This window comes from Alnus glutinosa, chromosome 2 (assembly GCF_958979055.1).
Source record: "Alnus glutinosa chromosome 2, dhAlnGlut1.1, whole genome shotgun sequence".
NCBI lineage: Eukaryota > Viridiplantae > Streptophyta > Magnoliopsida > Fagales > Betulaceae > Alnus > Alnus glutinosa.
The window spans coordinates 10,910,611-10,930,483 of NC_084887.1; the positions used below are offsets into that span (position 1 = coordinate 10,910,611).

Genomic DNA, 19,873 nt, shown 5'->3' on the forward strand with positions numbered 1-19,873 from the left:
ATTAACAATTAAGTATTGATATTATTCACTTTCATTATTTTATATACATATTTATATAACCAGACAATTATAACCAATTAATATTTATTCACCATTTTTATTTGTTACTTAATTTATGCTTATATATAGTATATTGTTTATTAATATACTATATTATAAAAATAAGTTATATATTAACAAATTAATATATATATATATATATATATATATATATATATATATATATATATATATATATATATATATACGAGTCGAGCCTTAATAAACGAGTCGATCCTTATACGAGCGGGTTCACGAGCTTTAATCGAGTCGAGCCGAGTTTATACGAGTTTGTATCGTTTAATAATCGAGTCCTAATTTCATGTTCACGAATAGCTCATTTAATAATCGATTCGAGCACGAGTCGAGTTTATTCGAGCCGATCTCGAGTAAGCTCACGAGTAGCCCAACTCATTTACACCCCTACTCATAGACAAGATAAACATTTCATCATGATTGCATTTAACATTAAAACCAATTACGAAATTGTAATTCTCATAGTTACACAATCATCAATGTCCAAAATAAATATCCCCAAAGAAAAATATAATTAAGCCATTGATACTTGGATAGGGTTTATCAAAGAGAAAGTCCATTTCGTAGACGGGCATACGACCATCCTACGACCCTGCTGATGTGGCATCGTTCCACATCACCGAATTCGAAAAAAAATAAAAGAAAGAAAGAAGAGGGAAAACGAAAAAAAGAACCTGAAAGCATTTGAGATTAGAAGATGGAAAACGAAAAAAAAAAATACACAATCTGAAAACATTTGTTGAGATTCAGAATCCAACTCTTTCATTCTTCTCCCTCTTTTTCGTTTTCCCTAGCCTCCATTTAGATTCAAAATTCCTAACTTTCACGTCCGTTCTCCACCGTCCGTTCTCCACTGTCGACGGCCATTAAATACCAGGTTTTTGGGTTTTGCTTCTGGGTTTTCCGTCGACAGTAAGCTTGACCGTCTTCCGTTCTCACGCTTTTTGGTTTGTGGGCTTTCACCGTCAACAACCACTGACTGGTGACCCAAAACCCAGGTTTGCAGGTTTTTTTTTTTTCCTTCTGCCGGCTTGTGGCTTACGGTTTGTGCACATCAAGTACCCTGGATCTATGCTTTAGATCCAGCGTAATCACGGATGAGCGTGTGGTTAAGGTAATTCTCTCTTCCTCTCTCTTTTGTCTGCCTCTCTCCATCGTTGAGATTCTGTTGCATATCCGCTTATCTTTTGTTATTTAAATCTTGTGAATTTCATCTTCAAAAGGTTTTTATTCTATAAATGTGGTGGTGCTTATTATCCCCTATTTTCTTTTGGATAGGATATCGTTGTTAATCTACAGAATACATATAAACTATTTCACGGTTTCGTAAATTGTTGTAAATGGATATTTTACGAAACTTCCTCCCTTTTGCAAAACCTTGGAAAGTGTTTGGTTTTGATGACCAAAACAACGATTCTCTGAATTTTATTAATAAATATCGTGGGAATATCTTTACATATATTCAAAACTATCGAAACAAACTCTGTCATCAGTTAACTTCATACGTTGTTGATGAGTGTTAAGGAGTCTAAGGAAAAAAAACTTCATCTGCTGCAGAATCTTACCTCAGAGTATCTTCACGCGTTGATGTGAGACACATTTGAATTAGTTTAGGATTGAGTGAACTCTTCGAATCAATGTTTGAGACATACTGTATTTGTGCATGTCAATATACTTATATAGTGTTATTGAGGAAATGCAATCATGACATATGGTGTCTATCTTTGTTGTGTGGATGAGGTAGTTTGTGTTCATCTTCGGGTTTTTACTCCCTTTTTGGTTCTTTTTGCTTGCATTTTAATTTTTTCGTAAAGCAATGTTATACCTAGCTCTATCTATGTTAAAATTTACACGAAATGTGAAAAAATAAAGTAAAATCCCATAATCACAGCAATTGAATTAATTGCTCAAATATTAACAATAAAATAATGAGTCAACTCTTAAAATGACTTGTAGAAAGACTGGCACTAACATAATGCTAACATGCTTTTGTTAATGGAAGTGTCCTCTATAATCAGTATCTTATAGTAAGCATTGCCCACATAATATTTGGAAAGCCTTCTTGTTCATGCAGCAATTATTACCAATTTTGTATTTCCTTGTAGAATGATTGGGCATGTAAATTTTTTCAATTGGATTCATGAACCTTCAATGTGTGAGCACGATCGAACAATGTTGAAGCGGCTGTGTAGAGACACAAGTGGCTAAAGGCTAAAAATGAGAGGTTAAAGGCTGCAAGTGACGATGGAAAAAGAAAATAACAAATACAAGGCAATAATGGATATGAAAGTTGCTCAAGCTCGGAAGCAGTTAGCGTTTGAAAAGGAAAAATACCGATTGATGGAGGAATACTACCAGATCACATTAGCCTTTTCATGAGGTTTTTTTTTTTATTCTGTTTCTAGCATTAGATATTAATTGGATATAGATACGTTAATATCTTTAGGATGTAATGTTAGATTTTAGAGAATGTTTAGGTGTATGAAGTGGGGAATAGAGAATGTTTGGGTGTATGTACTGATAGGGCTGGGTTTGGCATACTTCTTGTTCTAGAGATTTCAGATGCTCCAGCTTGTTACGAACTTGGACAAAAAGACCAATTAATTTTATCATTTATTTTTTGTATTGAGTTGTGATTTCTTCTTGTCTTTTGCCATTACTGGTGGTTTGAATTCAGATATTACGGTCATCAATGATTGAATTGAAGTTTCTATCGCGTATGTCACTTGTTCAAGTTCATAGTTGTTTTTAAATTCCAATTGTAGTTTCTTTGTTTCGTGATATGGATTTTGGATGTTTATGAGATTGGCAAGGTGTTGATTAATGTGATTTCCTCTTCACAATGTGCTGGATAAGCAAGAAGTCTCATGAAAGAAGTTAAAAGAATTTCCTGTGAGATTTCGGCTTTTAGATGTAAGTTCTGTTTAGAGCTGCGTCTGTAAAGGCTTGACAAATTGTAAGATGACCCTTTCATGATTTTGGTAGCAAATAGATTGTAAACCAAAACAACAGCAACTCACCATTCAATTAAGCAATCAAGAAGAAATGTCAACTCACCACAACAATCGATAACCACTTTTTAACAAGAACAAGAGCCACAAAACACTTGCCAAAAGAACAAAAGCCACTTGGATCTAAATATACACCCTTGTGTTTACAGATTCTCAAAGAAAGAACCCCTAAACATACAGCTGGGACTACCACCTCAAAATTTCAAATTACAAATAATCAACTACTAAGATTCACCAAAATTTGAGGACAGAATGCAACCTAAAGAGCAAATCCTGCTTACATTAGAAAAGCTGACACATTTTCATAAGTTTGAGTAGAGGTAAAATATAAACCACGGCATCAATAAGTATGTCAACAGCCTCTCATCAACCACCTCATCTATAAACAGCCTCCTCAACCACCTCATCTATCTTCTTCTCTATGGCCTTTAACTCTGCTTCACTGGTTAAATTATTCTCAAACATATAATTCTTCAACGCTGTGACAGGATCTCTAGCAGCATAGTGTGCCTTCTCAGCTGCCAAAATAGAACCACAAATTGAGGTGAACGTTTATCACCACAAAAGAAAAGAAAAATGTAATGATATCAGCTCACTCCAAAGGTTTCTTCTTTTTGTAATCCGACCTTAGCCTGTGCAGAAAGAAGCATACACCAAACAAAGAACATCCTACCTTAACCAAACAAATAAAAGAAAAACATTCTAGTTAGTTTATCACTTACGAGGCACATTCAGCGAATTTTCCCAGGTTTTGGTTTTCCATTATTACCAGAATCAACTCTTTATTCTCGTCCAGGTACTGCACCAAGCATACAAACATCAAATTCCTATAAAGGTAGCATGCCATCAAATCAACTAATTTTTCAGTTCAAACAAATTGAACTTGCAACCGAAACATGTCTGTCCAGCCTTATTTATGATCAAATCCTAATCGACATGCATAAAAGCAACAATAGTTCGAGCTTGCCATAGTCAAAACCATTACTGATACTTAAAACGAGGGAAGAAACCGCACTCTTCACAACATGTTAATATATGAAAGCCCACCACTGGTGCAAACAGCATTCTAATGAAAACAGATACAAATAAAAACATCAAAGTATCAGACTATCAGGTACATAATACTGTAAGATGCAAACACAAATTCCCGTAAGATGAATTGCAAGACACTCGCATAACTTGGGGAAAATTGCTGCTTCTAATGTAAGCATATGCATTGAGATAACCATGTTTATCTGTGAAAATGCACCACTTGATCAACTTATGGTGCCATTTTTTATGCATCAATCATATGACCCTATAAATCACAACCACAGGGCGTAGTTCAATGAAACATACATTACCACAAATTACCCCTTGTCATCAAAATGCAATTGATCGAACTGCATGAGAAACAGTGCCCAGCCCTCAAGGAAAGATGTTAGATTTCACTTGCACAATGTATCAAACACTTCAGGATCAATTTAATGTTTTATGCATTACCATGTCAAACAAAAAAAAAAGTAGATCACTTATTAAAATAACTACCCACAAACAAAAATAAACAGGGCTAATCAAATTTCAATATAAAAGCCAATTGGGTTCTAAGTTTTCTCACACTTCTTCTATCATATTGCATGGTATACCTAAGACACCCACTATACAAATATGCACACATTTTACACATACATAAATATGCACTTATATACCCACACCACGCGCACACACAAAAGAATTATGGGTACCTTTTGAATTTGCTCAGTTGTGATATTAGCAGTGGGAGCACCATTCAACAGTTGTGGTGACTGCTTCATCTCCACAAACAGTAGTCCGGCTATGGAGAGAGAGATCCGGCGAAAGAGACTGACCGTAGAGATTCGGGAACGGCGGCCTGCTCGGGGTGGTCAGCGTGGTCGTGGGCGACAGTGGTCCGCGCTGTTTGAGGCCGGCTTTCGGCGGCGTTGGGCTGGGGAGAGGGAAGATGGAGATGGCGAAAAGGATTTTTGGGTAAAAACCAGATCCGAGGTGGTCGGAGGTTGGGTCGGCGTGGTCACCGGTGCTTGGAGGTTGCTAGGATGGGTGGTCGGCGGTGGGCGGAGTGTTTGGGTTTGGAGATTTTGAAAGTTTTGGGGCAAAATTTTTCTGAAATGGAGGGAAAGTGGATGGACATCACGTTTTCAGTAAGGTTCCTGATTTTATTTTATTTTTAATTTTTATTTCTCTCAAGCTGATGTGGCATGGTGCCACGTCATCTGGTCGTAGCTCGGTCGTAACCGGGTCTACGAAATAGCAGCCCTTTTTATCAAAATTTTAGAAAGAGATTTAGTCACATATGAAGGTCTTTAGATCACTTGGTGTTGTTGAGCAATCCCCACTGTCCACGAACACACTGAAAATATTCTTCCTCAAGTTCAGATTTTTGCTCTATTCTTCTGGTTAAAAACTAGCCTAAAGTCTAAAAAACTAACCAAGAGAAGAAGAAGAAAACAAAGTGGGCGTTGGATCCCCTTTTAATAGAGGTGAGCTTTCTTCAACATAAGGAAAATGGAAGGATTTTTTTCTGCTCACGTGAAGTTCTAGCAGGATGTAATGATGACAAGATGTCATTCTTCAATTACCAATGTAATCCTCTTCTATCGCATAACTCATCCATTAATTGTCTTTTGTTCTCATTCCCACCACTTTTTGATGAATTCCTCTTTTCGATAAAATGAGCTAAATCTTCAAGTTGAATTGCTTTCTGCTTTCCACGCATTACTACAGCCGCACAAAGCTCTTCAAAAATATAACAATGTAATCATTTCTTCCACTCGATTATCTTTTGTATAACTGGAACGCATCTCTCCTAAAGTTGGTGCAGGTGAGCTCAAATATAATCGGTGCCCACAATAAACTTCAGTTCAGTGCTGGCTTCTTCTTCGCGTTCAGATTTTTGGTTCCCCTTCATGCAATTTTAGGCCTCACTAAAATGATTTTGCGTGTATTTTTTCTTTAGGACCTAAAAATAAGATAAACACTAAAACAAGATAAAATGTTAAATTACAATGAGGCTAAGAGTTTAACAATAGTAAATTAAAGGGCATGAATGTGTAACATTCAAGACCTATCACAACACGTATGGTAAAAACTACTCGTAGCATAAAAACATCACTCATGAAACAATGCTATATATGATATGCATGAAACTGGGTTTACTGGGGCTTAGGTCCCCCACGATGCTGTTTTACTACGTTCTATTACTGTTGTACTGATGTTGTATGTATGCTCTATACTACATGCTCTATGCTTTGTGCCTGACCAGTATATGTTTCACTACTGTATCATGCTATAAAATCATGCAGTTGTTAAATCATGTTCTCTTAAAACTAAAAAAATCCAGCATTTCATCAAACACTTTAAAATCATTCAAAACATAGTTTCTTCATAAAACATAAACAGTTTCAACATGACATGTTCTCAAACAATTTACATTATTTAAATCTCAACCGCAACACACACACAAACACTTTAAATCAATTTAACACTCTTCACTCATGCATCAATTCTTAAACATCATTGATATAATTGAACATAATCAAACTAATCAAATTATCAAAAACATATATATTTCATCATATGGTCGGTTCGAATTCATAAACAATATATATAGTTTTATCAATCTATTACATATGAAAATATATATTTCTCAGTGAGTAGAATACTCACATTTCATCATTTAGCACTCTAAATAATTGACACTCAAATTAGCACTTGAATCGCTAAAGGATAACCGTTAGAAAACCCACAATATCTTTTTTTTAAGGGTTCCAAACGTCTACCCATAAATTATTTTCATTAACCTAGTCGCATAAATTACTATCGTATTTAAAATAACATTAACCCTAAAATTACGTTCACTAATCTTTTTACAATAATTACTAACTTATTAATACGATTTAACGATCTAACTTTTAGACACTTAAAAACTCCTAATTAATTTAACACATCACATTGTGGTTTCAAACTTACACCTTAAGTTACAAAACACTACCCAAACACAATATCATTAACCTAATAGCATTTACTAAGGGTTAATTACATAAAAACTCAATAAAAATTAAATACCTAAAAGTTAGGGTTTGAGGAAACTCACCAAAAATTCACCAAACCAAAACCCATGGTTTGGGTAGCCTCAACCAAGTTCCAAGTAGCCCATTACCTAAAGAACATAAAGGATTAAACTCACATTAATATCCAAAACATGAGTTTAACGAAAATACCTCAAAACGTTGGGTCAAAATGTAGATCGGGCTTCGAGGATTACGTTACCGAAGTCGGATCTAAGATTGGACGGCTGGATTTCAAGATATCATGGTTTTTAGGTGAAAAACCGTTGAGAAATGGGGAGAAAAACCAGAGCTACCGAGAAGAAAATGGCGTTCTACCCTCTTAATACAAGTCCCGTCCGGACGAGTATCACAAGCCTTCCGGACACATGCCCCCCATTAGAAGACGTGTGCTAGGCATGCCATCCGGACACATTAAGCCCAGCGTCCGGACGCGCGACCATCAAAGGCCGTCTGGACGCACCAAAACCACGTCCAGACGCGCCATATATAAATCACTTATTTTCTTTATTTACTTTATTTTCTCTTCCTTTCTAATTCATTTTCTCATACTTTTCTCTTATATAACTTATTTCTTTGCACCATAAAATATTCTCAGCGCGTCCTACTGTATTTTTTAGTCGTCAAATTAATCTTAGTCATTTATCCATTAAATTTTATTCTTAAAACGATAAATAATATTCGGGACATCACACACTTGGCGAAAAATCGCTATCTGACATATTAGATGATCCTTATCCACCTACGAGCTTTTCCCTATAAATAATCCACCTCCTCTTCGTTTATTTCATGTATTCCGACCCTTAGAGTTGGGGTTGCTCTACTTAGAGCGTATGAGGTCGTTTCGGTGTGAGGGAGACGTTCTGTGTTAAGGAGGTAATGCCCTTACCTTAAACCGTTCTTTTCTAGCCATTATGCTGTTAAATTATCTTTATAGCTTCTAATTATGGTCCTAATGCTAGTTTAGTTTAGGTTCAGCCTTTTAATGTTATTAGACAATGTAATTCTTGCATGATGAGATGTTATGGCTTAGGACCGTATTAAGAGTGTTGTTAAGACTGTAGGATTTGCTTAGAAGTAGTTCGATTGAGCTTTGGTTTGGAATGGGTTTCTTCCAGAATCAAACGTTTGATTCCCTTGGCCGAACGTTGGATCCCTTTCTTTGAACGATCGTTCCACGTGTAGCGAACATTCGAGCATCGTATCCCGAACGTTCGAGGGTCAAGCAGAATACCTACTTTAAACTTATTAGAGCATAGAATCAATTTTAGTTCGGGATTAGAACAGATGATAGGTTTTTCTCAGATTTCGAGGTCATGGAGCCTCAAAGGACTTTTTGGTAGAGCCTTGCGATACAAGTGAATAAAATTTATATGGATATATTATTATTTTCGGAATAACATGATTATTTTGTGTACAAAAAACAAACATATTTACAACTCATATGAAATATATTTTTGACTATTGTGAAGTCTATTTTTTGTGAAAATGAGTGAATAATAACAAGATAATGAAAATGATGGGTTTATGAAAAACATGCAAGTAAATGACGGTGAATATTAAATTGCATCGTATCACATCGTAAACCGGTACGTGCGGGATAACAGTTATGGGCTTACTATTATAAAGGTTATTCTCTATGGTCAAACGTTTATTTATTTTTATATTTGTCCTTGAATCCAATAGTTGTTTTGTGACTGGCGCACCATGCTTAAATGGGAGTCACGATTACGGATGTTATTAGCAGCGTGAGCCACCCGAGGTCATAATCTGTCGGGCTGTTAATGATGGACGGTAGAGTACATATCCGGAGCACCGGTATTGTATTACTGGTCTCTCGGTACAGTGATGACCCTAGCTAGAAGGGGTTAAGATCCTGAATAGACCGTATGGAATTGAACTATGACATGACTCTCTTGTTACAGCATATATTATATGTATATTGCATCAATGATCATTTTCTCAAATGAGGAACTATAAACTTATATTGTTGCATATGATTTATACCTTAAATTCAGTTCGCCATATGATAACATATGTATCATGGGTATTATTACTCACTAAGTCAGACCACCTTTAGATGTCGAATTTGAAATGGACTACGAGACAAATGTGGTGACATTAAGCAGCCAAGACAACAGTACTCCCTGAAAGTCTTATCTCGGGAGTGAGACAATAAGCAACTATTCTCGAGAATACGTGACAAGAGATAAATCCATATTGGGTCAAGGGAATGCAGACAATCCGGGACCGAGAGTCAACTCAGCCAGCAAGCTCAGGACAAGCATGTCCCGAAAACTCAAGTATTAGTCATTCCAAGAAATCCGGATTAGAACTCTACTCCAAGTTGAATTGAAGTAGGAGTCATAATATGAGTCCAAGTCTAGTCTGATCAGCATTCCTATTCCCGGTAAAATCGGGATAAGACTCCTAGTCCAAATTTGATCTTGATTTTTTTGGGATCAGATTATATCTCTACTAAAGGATCAAAGTCTAAGTAGAACTATGACAGCACTCTTAGATCAAGAAGGAATAGAAAACCTAATTCAGGTTGACCTCTACCTATTTGCCTATAAATAGACTCATACCTCAAGTATAAACTCAAATTGATATTTTATGCATTGAGCATACTTTTCTCTCAAAAGCTAATTTAGACATCGAAGCGAGACCCCCAAAAGGGTCTCTTAGTTTTAGTTGTTTTACAGTCAATACCAACAGGATGAAATACAGAACATAACCATAATAATTTATTATTGGAGCTGGAGATATCAACAACTTTGATAACATACATAGACATACATGAAGCAAAATAAAACAATTCAAGAAGTTATTAAGGATAAACCTCAATGAGAGACCTTAAACCAAGAACGGGGGTTATCTTATAGTCACTGAAACCAGCATCAAAAAATAGCTTAGCCCATTCTTTCTTATTTCTCTCCTTTCCTGAGACCAATACCATCATCAGCATGTCAAAGAAAAGCTGTGTCTCAGTCGACTCCTCATCTCCCTTCTGGCTCTCAATCATCATGTCTATAATAATCACCTTTCCTTTCTTGTTATTCCTTGTGATTGCCTCCTTGCAACGCTGAAGTATTTTCACGCATTCCTCATCATTCCAGTCATGCAGTATCCACTGCTTGTCATTTGCAGTAGCAATAAGATCAAACAGTAAAACTGTTAAATAAGAGGTTCAAACACTTGGAAACAAGATAGTTACTCATTATTATTCGGTCCTTGCTTTAAAATGATTGACTGTTTGAGTTAATAAACAAACTTATATATCCAAAATACAGAACAAAATGAAATGCGTGAAATGTTCTGAAATCATATTCTAAAATTTTCTTGAACAGTTTTTTTATTCGTAGTGGTTGCAATCATGCATTCATAACACATTATTTTAACGAGGCTGGTGGATGGTGGTTCGATTTCAATCAATAAAACCTTTCCCTGTTGTACTAGCTAGAGACAACGGCCGCATTACCTTTTTGAAATGCTTTTTTTTTTTTTTTTTTCCCCACTTTAGGACAATATTTTTAATATAAGCACTTTAGGAATATGAACCCATGATGCATAAGTTGTCATATATGGACGGAATTTAGGCAGAGTTTGGTTAGGGTGAAAAATACGTACTTAGGTGACTGTCCTTACCTCCTTTGTAGACCATCATCGATCTCTGCCTTGCCCATTTATGGTTTCAAGAATTCCCGTTAATAAGTTATTATACATTGATGTGGAGATTATCTCCCTAGATTGTTGGGAATGGATGCATGGCGTAGATACACAGTTAATTAGTTGAGCTGACATAGTGAGAATCAGTTGCTAGGCACTCTATATATTTGGGTAGAGGTGCACTTGAATCTTAGCAACTAATTGGGTTGTGGGTCGCGGGCCGTCAGACCTAGGTAACTCACTCATCCTGATGTTCCTAGATATTTGTTGGACTCTTTAGCGGATGGGCCTTTGAGGCTGGTCGGTAACTAGTTCCTTCACTAGCCACTAATTCCCTTTGATCGATCCATGACAATTTGAATATATAGAAGCTGCCGGTAGTTAGATCTTCTAGTAGTCCCCTAATTCTCTTATATATGATTGGTTTGCCAATCAATACATGAAAATTTGAATAAAGGCCTATTGGTAGTTAGGCCCTAGATGTACCAACAACGAAAGGCAAGAAAGAGAGATACATAATCTTAATGATATCACATGGCCTGTATTCATGGTGTCCCAAAAGAAATATTTGTAGCCTAAATAATATCCCATGTTGCGAAAGATAAAGCCCAATAATACACATAAAATCTTAATGTTAATGGTATTTCATCACCTGGCCTGTCATCATAATGATTGAAGTGGGATTCCTTGAAAAAAAAAGTAATAACTTATTTTTTATTTAAGATTTGAATATCTCTTGGTGTTTCTACTTCTGAACCCATCAGTCTGATTCCATGAAAAAACATTGTCCTAAAGTGATTCTATAAAAAAAAATTGTTAAATTAGCACTTTAGAGCTATTCCTAAAAGTGATTCTACTTCTGAACTCTCCCTGACTTGAGCGTCAAAGGGGCTTCACCGGATTCCATCGATCGGTGATCCCCTCCAACCCTCTTTTTTCTCTCTCGCATGTCTCCTCTCTGATGGGCGGTGTGAGATCATTGTAGCTCACTGCACCAACACTCCCAATGCAAGTATGGAAACATAGTGAAAATATGTAAACTATATGACAAGGCTGAATCTCTTTATGCATACAAAAACCTGGTCGAAATACTCTAAAATAGAGTTACGTACCTTCAATAAAATTGCATCTGCAGGAGGAACTGCCTCAAACATGTCTCCTCCAAGATATTTCAAGTTCTTTCTCCCTTGCAAGTCAGCAACTACATGTGGGAGATCAAGGACAGTGCACTCTATATTTGGGAATGCATCGGCAATGGCCTTGGCCACAGTCCCTGTGCCGCCTCCAACATCAACCAATGACTCCAATCCCTCGAACACCCAGTTGCACTTGTCAATCACCACGCTCATGACCAAGCGGGCATCACTAGCCATGGCATCATTGAAGAAATGGGCACTGTTTGCCTCATGCCCCCCATAATTCCAAAATGTCATTCCATGCGCCGTATAGAACGGCGTAGGATCATCATTTTGGAACCAAGTGGTCAAATAATTCCATGGCTTTGTCAGAGTTGGATCAAGCATGGCAAGCAAGAAAGGTGTTACACTCAAGGGATTATCCTTAAGGAGAAGCCTGGAAGCATCCGTCAGTACATACCCTTCTTCTGTGTCATTTTCCCTGATTTTTTCTCGAGCAAAGAAGCCCGAGTGGACCAGAATGCGCATGAGGCGGTCGATGTTGCAAGCTTTTGTCGGGCGGGTTGGTAGTGCAGCAACTAGGTCAGAGAAAGTCATAGGTTTTCCATGGTCGTGGATGACATCTGGTATGCCTAGTTCAATTGCAGATTTTAGGGACATGGAATTTATGAAGTTGAAAACGTGGTTCCATATGTGGGCTTGAGCATGAAGTAGCTCGGTAGCATGTTCTCCAGGAACCAATTTCAAACTAAGCTGTTTGACGAAGCCACTCATTTTTTTTTTTCATACCAACTCTTCGAAAGATTGAGCTCTATATATAGATTTTTGGAATGAGGGATATTATGCATGCGTCAAGGTAAAATCATCATTTATTCGAAAAGCTTAGACGGATAAAAAACAATAAATTTAATAATTATTATTTAATTTAATATTATGATACTTTCCATCATGTATGAGCTTAAACTCTCTCTTAATAAGTAAAACTTAATATGTGTAATATTTAATTAAAGTGGGAGGTAAATATTGACGGAGACAATGTTTGAACTCAGAACCTTTGATTGTGATACGATGTTAAATTATTACTGATCCCAAAAACTTAAATTCATAAGAAATGACAATTTTAGAATATTAATTAATTAATTATTAAATTCACCCCTTCTTAATTATATTCACTATTTCTTATGAACTTAAATTTTTGTGATAAGTGGTCATGGATCTCAATTATTAAGAACCCACAGGTGAGAAAGAGTAATAAAATATTAATTAAATGGTTAAATTCACAATTTACTATCAATTTAAGCTTTAAAAATAAGCAATGGTTTAACATTAAAAAAAAAAAAAAAAAAAAACGAATTGGGATAGCTAATTGAGTAAAGAAAAGAGAAAGGTAAATCATTCTTTTGTGACTCAACGAAAAACAAAAAAAACAAAAAAGATATATAAGATAAGGACCCCCATATAAATTATGGCAATCATTTCACCTTAACTTGTATGTCACGTGCTCCATGTTGATAAAATGATTTTGGCAGATAACGTTTTTTTTTATTGGCACTACAAATTTTTTACATGCTAATTAAGTCTCGTCAATCAGATTTTGTAAATCTTCTTTCGTCATGAGATCAGAGTAGACCCCTATGAGATCGCAGTTGATTAAAAAATACTCTAACCACATATTTAAAATACATTCTTTTCAAACAAACAACAAAAATAAATAAATAACAATTATTGTATGGATTGCACATCACAATATTATTTCTCTTCAATTATTCTGACAGCCTTGAACATCTCGGCCACCATTGTCTAACAAATCGTCGATCCGTTCAGATTGTCTTCACATAAGGAAATTTTATGCCATCTCCTGTACATGCAATTAGCTTAGGCCGTATCTGGCAAGTGGCTTGTCATGTCAAAATAGTATTTTTTTACTATTTATGTACTTTTTGATATTTTTTTTCATATTTTTCAATAATAATTAGCATCAAAACATTCACACTTTTTTCATTTTTTATATCACGTTAATAATTTTTTTTTATTACTATTCAAATAAAAAATTCAATAAAATACAAAACTTTTTCACTTTTTTATACAAAACTTTTTACTTTATATCACATCTACCACTTTTTACTAACTTTAAAAAATAACAATCTACTATTCTGGCATAACAAGTCACTTGCCAAACAAAGCCTTAAAGACATTAAGCATGACCCACATAATCTTGTCAACAATTGGCCATTTTTAAGTTTTATATGTCAAGTAGTTGCCAAATTTCTATGCTCCAAAATTTGAGTAATTCTATATGTACCTCTTGTATCCCTTCAATAACGATATGACTTTTAAAATCACTATTGGACTTGTAACAGATCATTATTGAATTTTGATCAAATTGTGATTTTAAAAGCTACTTCATTATTAGAGAGACACAAGAGGAGGCTTGTAGAATTACACCCAAAATTTGATGGTTGGTAGTGAAGCTTTTTTTTTTTTTTTTTTTTTTTTTTTTTTTCTAACTGAATAAGAAAAAATGTTATAAGGGAAGATCTTTTCCGCTCCTGATCTGAAAGGAAAAAAGAGTGGACGATCCTAATACCAAAAAAGGGGTGGGCTCACCAACAACAAACCCAACACGAAATAAACAATGCAGAAATACAGACAAAGGATAGGCAATAGGTCAGAAAGTGACCTGGTTCTCTCAAGGGTCGCATAAAGTGGTTAAAATTAAAAAGCAAAAGGGGTACAAATTAAGGTGAACCTACTTGAACACCCACCTAAAAACAACAGCAACCAATGGAAGGAGGCTGAAGTTGAAGATGCACTATTAGAATCCGATGGAAAGACTGGAGATCGAAGAGAGAGGTACAAAAAAAAAAAAGGAAAGAAAGAAAGAAAAACACTAGAAAAATAAAAATAAAAAAACCAAAAAAATAGTTGCAAAGGCGGCGAAGCCAAGAGGAGGTGAGACCACAAGCTGGAGAACACTCGTTCGCAAGTGAAATCCACACGTCGGCGCTTGGGAGCACATGGCGGAGGTGAAGGCAGCAGCAAGAAGCAAGGAGACCTAAGAGAACGGCGGAAGGGCATGCTCGAGGGTAGGACTAACGAAGGATTACAAATCTAGCCTTGAAAAAACCAAAAATATAAACTTCAACAAACCCGAGAATCAGCTGGCGATAGGGGTGTAAATGAGCCAATCCTGAGCAGGTATTGGTTGTTCAAGATCGGCTCGTTTATGTTGATTTGAAGCTCGAGCTCGACACGAGCCTAAAATTGGTGTGCAAGCTCAGCTCACTAAGGAAAATTTACTAATCGAGCTCGAGCTCGATCATTTTGGTTGATCTCGAGCTTGAGTACTAGGCTCGAGCTCGGCCCATGTCAAATAATTTAAATTATTTATTTTAGCATTAAAGAAAACTAAACCACTTTTATAAATGCTCTTTCCAACCGAAATTACAAATGATATACACCCTGTACGTATTATGATTTTGCAATAAGTCAATGGCCAATGAGTCTGGAATCTGGATTACAATTACAATTAAACAAATAAAATAAAACTACATTTAAACAAATACAAACACAAATAAAATTACAATTACAATAGAAGACAAATTCATGGTCCCATCACTTGGGATTTATACAGTATTTCTTAAGGCAAGTGTGATTGGGAAGGTATAATAATAATAATGTTTGATTTCTTCAAATGCTCCCAAATAAAACCTATAGGCTGTAACACACTAAAAAAAAACTTTCGTTAATTTTAACTTCCTTGCATTAGTTACACAAGTTCTATATACTTGGTGAAAATGTCAAAGGAGGTTAAATAATAACACAACTTAATGTGCATGAATCATTAAATAAGAAATTATACATTACCTTAAGTCTTTATGTCTTGAACTAAATAATATTGTGCAAAATCTTCAACAGAATAACATTGTCCAACAATCCAACATAGTCCTCAAACCAAAATATATAGTTATATTACAACACTTAAAAAAAAAAAAAAAAAAAAAAAAAAAAAAAAAAAAAAAAAAAGGCAAAAGACACTAACGATTAATTTACTTCTGGCAAAGTTATCTCCACTTCATTTTGATCCTCCTAAGATAAAATAAAAAAAATAAAGAAGTAATTAGTACAACGTAAAAGCAAAATTAAATTAACAAACACCATTAGAATAAATAAAACAAAACAAAAACTCACCTCACACTTCGTTTTAAACCCATACATTGATCTGACCCAATCAGCTCTGTTAGTATTTTATATTGGCAACATTCTGGTTGACAAAAACACTTTATGTAACGGTTGCATTTTAACAGGATTATCGGTTCTATTCAAAGTCTTCAAGTAATATGGACAGTGTTTCATTTCATGTCATGTGTATGGTCACAAGTTTCTAAGAAGATGTCCATGAAGATTCTATGCAATTTTCAAGTCAGAATAGCCGGTTCCTATGCAACCATCCGGACGGGCCTTTGAAGGCGTTCGGACGCCCCGCAGTGTCCAGAAGCTTTAGCGTTGAAGACGACCGGACGTCAAAGCAACACCATCCGAACACTAGGTCAAGCTTCTCCAATTTCTACAGGATTTCAGCGGTCGACACTGTTTGGAAAGTTCTGCAAGAAGGAGTTATAGCGAAGACCGTTCAAACGCTCGGCCAAGCCGTCAGGATGTGAACCTGATAAAGATAAAATTGTGTTGTTTCAAAAAGGATATCGCAGAAGACCATCCGAAAGTGGCTAACTTCAGTCTGGACGCTCGACAGCCAAAGCTCGAATCTCAGCAGTTTTAGGTTTCCTGTAAGCCTATAAATAGAGAGCCTAAGCTTGTAAATTGTATAGAATTCGGTGTTGAATTATCTTAGCTTTGAGAGGGTGTTTAGGAAAAATTGAAGATCCGCTAGCTCTCAAGCCGTTGCCGGTGTGTGCTCCTTGTTCGTGTGAAGTCTATCTTAGGGGTCGGCCCTAAGGTAAAAGGATTCCATCAAAGACCCCTCCAAGTAGGAGACTTTGTTGGGAAGCGTTCACAATGTGCTTCGTGTTATAGTTAAAGGTATGACTACTACAATAGGTTTTGTGAGTACGAGTGCTTTGTAACTAGCTTTGTTTTTGGATAGTGGATTTCCTAGGTTTGGCTGCCCCGAAGTGGTTTTCTCCTCACAGAATTTCCACTTCGTAACAAATATCTTGTCTTATTTAAATTCCGCATTTAAGATATTTTGTTGCACACAAACACACACACTTGGTTAAATTAGAAGTCAATATTTATTTTCAATTGGTATCAGAGCAGGTACACTTGTGTTTGGATTTATTTCCTAAGTGTGATCCATGGCTTCTGCTAACATAAATCTTCATGAGTTCTCTGAAGATCATTTTTTTGATTTCTCTAAAGATACCCTTTTGATAGGTAAACTCTTTAAGAAATCCAACAAAGAACTCAAGAAGATTAAGCAAGAAAAAGAGTCTTTGATTTTAGAATTATCTGAATCACATGTTTTGATTGACTCTTTGAAATCTGAGAATACCATGCTTTTTGATGCTATTGAAGCACTAGATAATAAATTAAAAAAAATCAGAGGATCTCTTGGAAAAACTCTCTAGTAATAATTTGAAAAGCATGCTTCGTATTCATACACAGATATTTCTAACAAGCCTGATTTAATTGTTAATAATTTAAGTACTTCTACTTCACATGCTTCTGATTCTGAATTAGATTATATTGATATTAAGCCTGTGATTGAAGATACAGCTTGTTTAGATAATTCTTGCTTAACTAATCATGTGATGCCTAACTTCAAGGAATCAGGAATACAAGGTAAGTTTATTCCTAAGTATCATAATTGTGGGAAGATTATTCATATTAGGCCAAATTGTTATTTGTTGAAATCCCACAGGCCTTGGATTAAGCAGGATGCTCTGAGGAAAAGTGAAGTTGAAGATTCTTCTTCATCAAAATATGTCCCTCCGCATAGGAGACATAAAAAAGGTAAGGGCAATATTGTTTGTAAGAATGCTAACCATATTTCTGCAGAGAAAGTCAAGCAGCATTCTAACAAAAGAAGTCTGCCCACCTATCATCACTGCGGCATCACCGGTCACATCTGACCCAAATGTCCACAACTCCAAGCTCAGAAGAAGAAGGCTCAGAGGAAGTTGCCTACTAAGACCACATTAGGTAGTCTACCTTCGGCGGGACATCAGGTTCCATGGTATCAGCAGCAACAACAGCGGTCGATTCCAAAGAACACATCAAGGCACTACAAGAAAAAGTCGCAAAAGCCCCAATAGCAACTTTGCCTATGAAAGGTTGTTGAGCTTGTTACAAGGGATGCTAAGGAGAATAGACAACATGAACAAGACTTGCAAACCACCGCCACGGGTAAAACAAGTATGGGTCAGGAATGTTAAGACCATTCACCCCTTGAGGGGGAGTGGACTCACCTAGTAGAGGTGAAGTCTTACCTTGCCTAGATTAAGACTCTAAGTCTAATAATTAAATATCTAATGATTGTTGAATTAACAATAAATTGTTAATCATATGATTTAATGAAAATCTTGATACTTAATCGTACTATTCAAATAATCATATCATATACAATGACAATGTAATTAGTATAATCACAAATCAACTGATTAGCATTAAAATTAACAATGTGTTTCTTATAATCACAAATTAAGTATAATCATTAGAATTCATATCATTAGATTATATGATCATATGTATTATCACTAGAATTTATATGAAATGCATATGATCTAAGAATTTATATGATATTAAATTTTAGGTGATATGACACATTATATCTTTTTAATATAATGTAATAATCATAACAATTTTTATTTTGTATCATTGTATAATTAAGTGTGATTCAAGTTCTAACAATGTACTATGATCTAACAAGAATAGCTAGGAGATATGATCTAACAATTCATTTTATTAAATTTAAGTACAATCTAACAATTTATATGATATTAAATCTCATGTCATATGGCATAATGTATAATGTAATAATCATATCAAAAATACTTATTTTGTATCATTGTATAATTAAGTGTCATCCAAGTTCTAACAATGTACTATGATCTAACAAGAATAGCTAGGTGATATGATCTAACAATTCATTTGATTAAATTTAATATGATCTAACAAGAATAGCTAGGTGATATGATCTAATAATTCATTTGATTAAATTTAATATGATCTAACAATTTATATGATATTAAATCTTATGTAATATGGTACAATGTATAATTATTATGTCCCCAAGCGGTAACTCAATCGGCTGGGAACCACGCCTCATGAAGCGGAGGTCACTAGCATGTCAAAAAAAAAATATATATATATATATATATATAATTATTATAGAATCTAATAATTCTATGGTCCTATCTCCTATATATTTGAATTATAATGATAATGCATTAATGCCTATCTAGTTATATTATATCATATAAATGTTATTATTAGATTTGTCATACTAATTAAGAAGTTAGGATAACAAATTAATCTATGGTCCTATCTCATAATTCATAGACTTTGACTCTTGGGCCTATGAATTATGATTAAGTGTAATTTGTGTAAATGTGTAATTACTAATTATGAATTTATGATTAACATTTAACATATTAACTAATTAACTAATTAAGTATAAATATATAATTATATCAATATGACAATATGTAACTTATAAGTTAGAATTAATTATTTTTAAGTATAAATAATAATTTTTTAATTAGCTTGTAGTAATATCATGATATAGAAAACATTTATCAAGTATGAATTTAAAGTCTAATTATGAGATTCTTACAAATATTATTTCATATTTAACACATGAATCACAAAGTCAAAATTAATCAACATCCAGGTTCCAATTTCCAAATTATTTATCAACATATCTAAAAAATATGTG

The 19,873-nt window shown here is 34.9% G+C and overlaps 1 protein-coding gene and 2 long non-coding RNA genes across 3 annotated transcripts; 1 reads left to right on the forward strand and 2 right to left on the reverse strand.

Annotated features, from left to right (window-relative positions):
* Positions 1-756: 756 nt before the first annotated feature.
* Positions 757-2,795, forward strand: LOC133861964 (uncharacterized). The gene is made up of 2 exons (XR_009899101.1): positions 757-1,189; positions 2,181-2,795. It is a non-coding gene; the product is annotated as an uncharacterized LOC133861964 (long non-coding RNA).
* A 282-nt stretch (positions 2,796-3,077) lies between these two features.
* LOC133861586 (uncharacterized) lies at positions 3,078-5,244 on the reverse strand. Its single transcript, XR_009899036.1, has 3 exons — positions 4,811-5,244; positions 3,809-3,885; positions 3,078-3,604 (listed from the first exon to the last, which is right to left on the reverse strand). It is a non-coding gene; the product is annotated as an uncharacterized LOC133861586 (long non-coding RNA).
* Positions 5,245-9,891: 4,647 nt separating this feature from the next.
* On the reverse strand, positions 9,892-12,776 carry LOC133861028 (probable O-methyltransferase 3). The gene is made up of 2 exons (XM_062296724.1): positions 11,953-12,776; positions 9,892-10,304 (listed from the first exon to the last, which is right to left on the reverse strand). The coding sequence occupies exons 1-2, from the start codon at positions 12,748-12,750 to the stop codon at positions 10,002-10,004; spliced, it is 1,101 nt and encodes a 366-aa protein (XP_062152708.1). The 5' UTR covers positions 12,751-12,776; the 3' UTR covers positions 9,892-10,001.
* Positions 12,777-19,873: the final 7,097 nt, after the last annotated feature.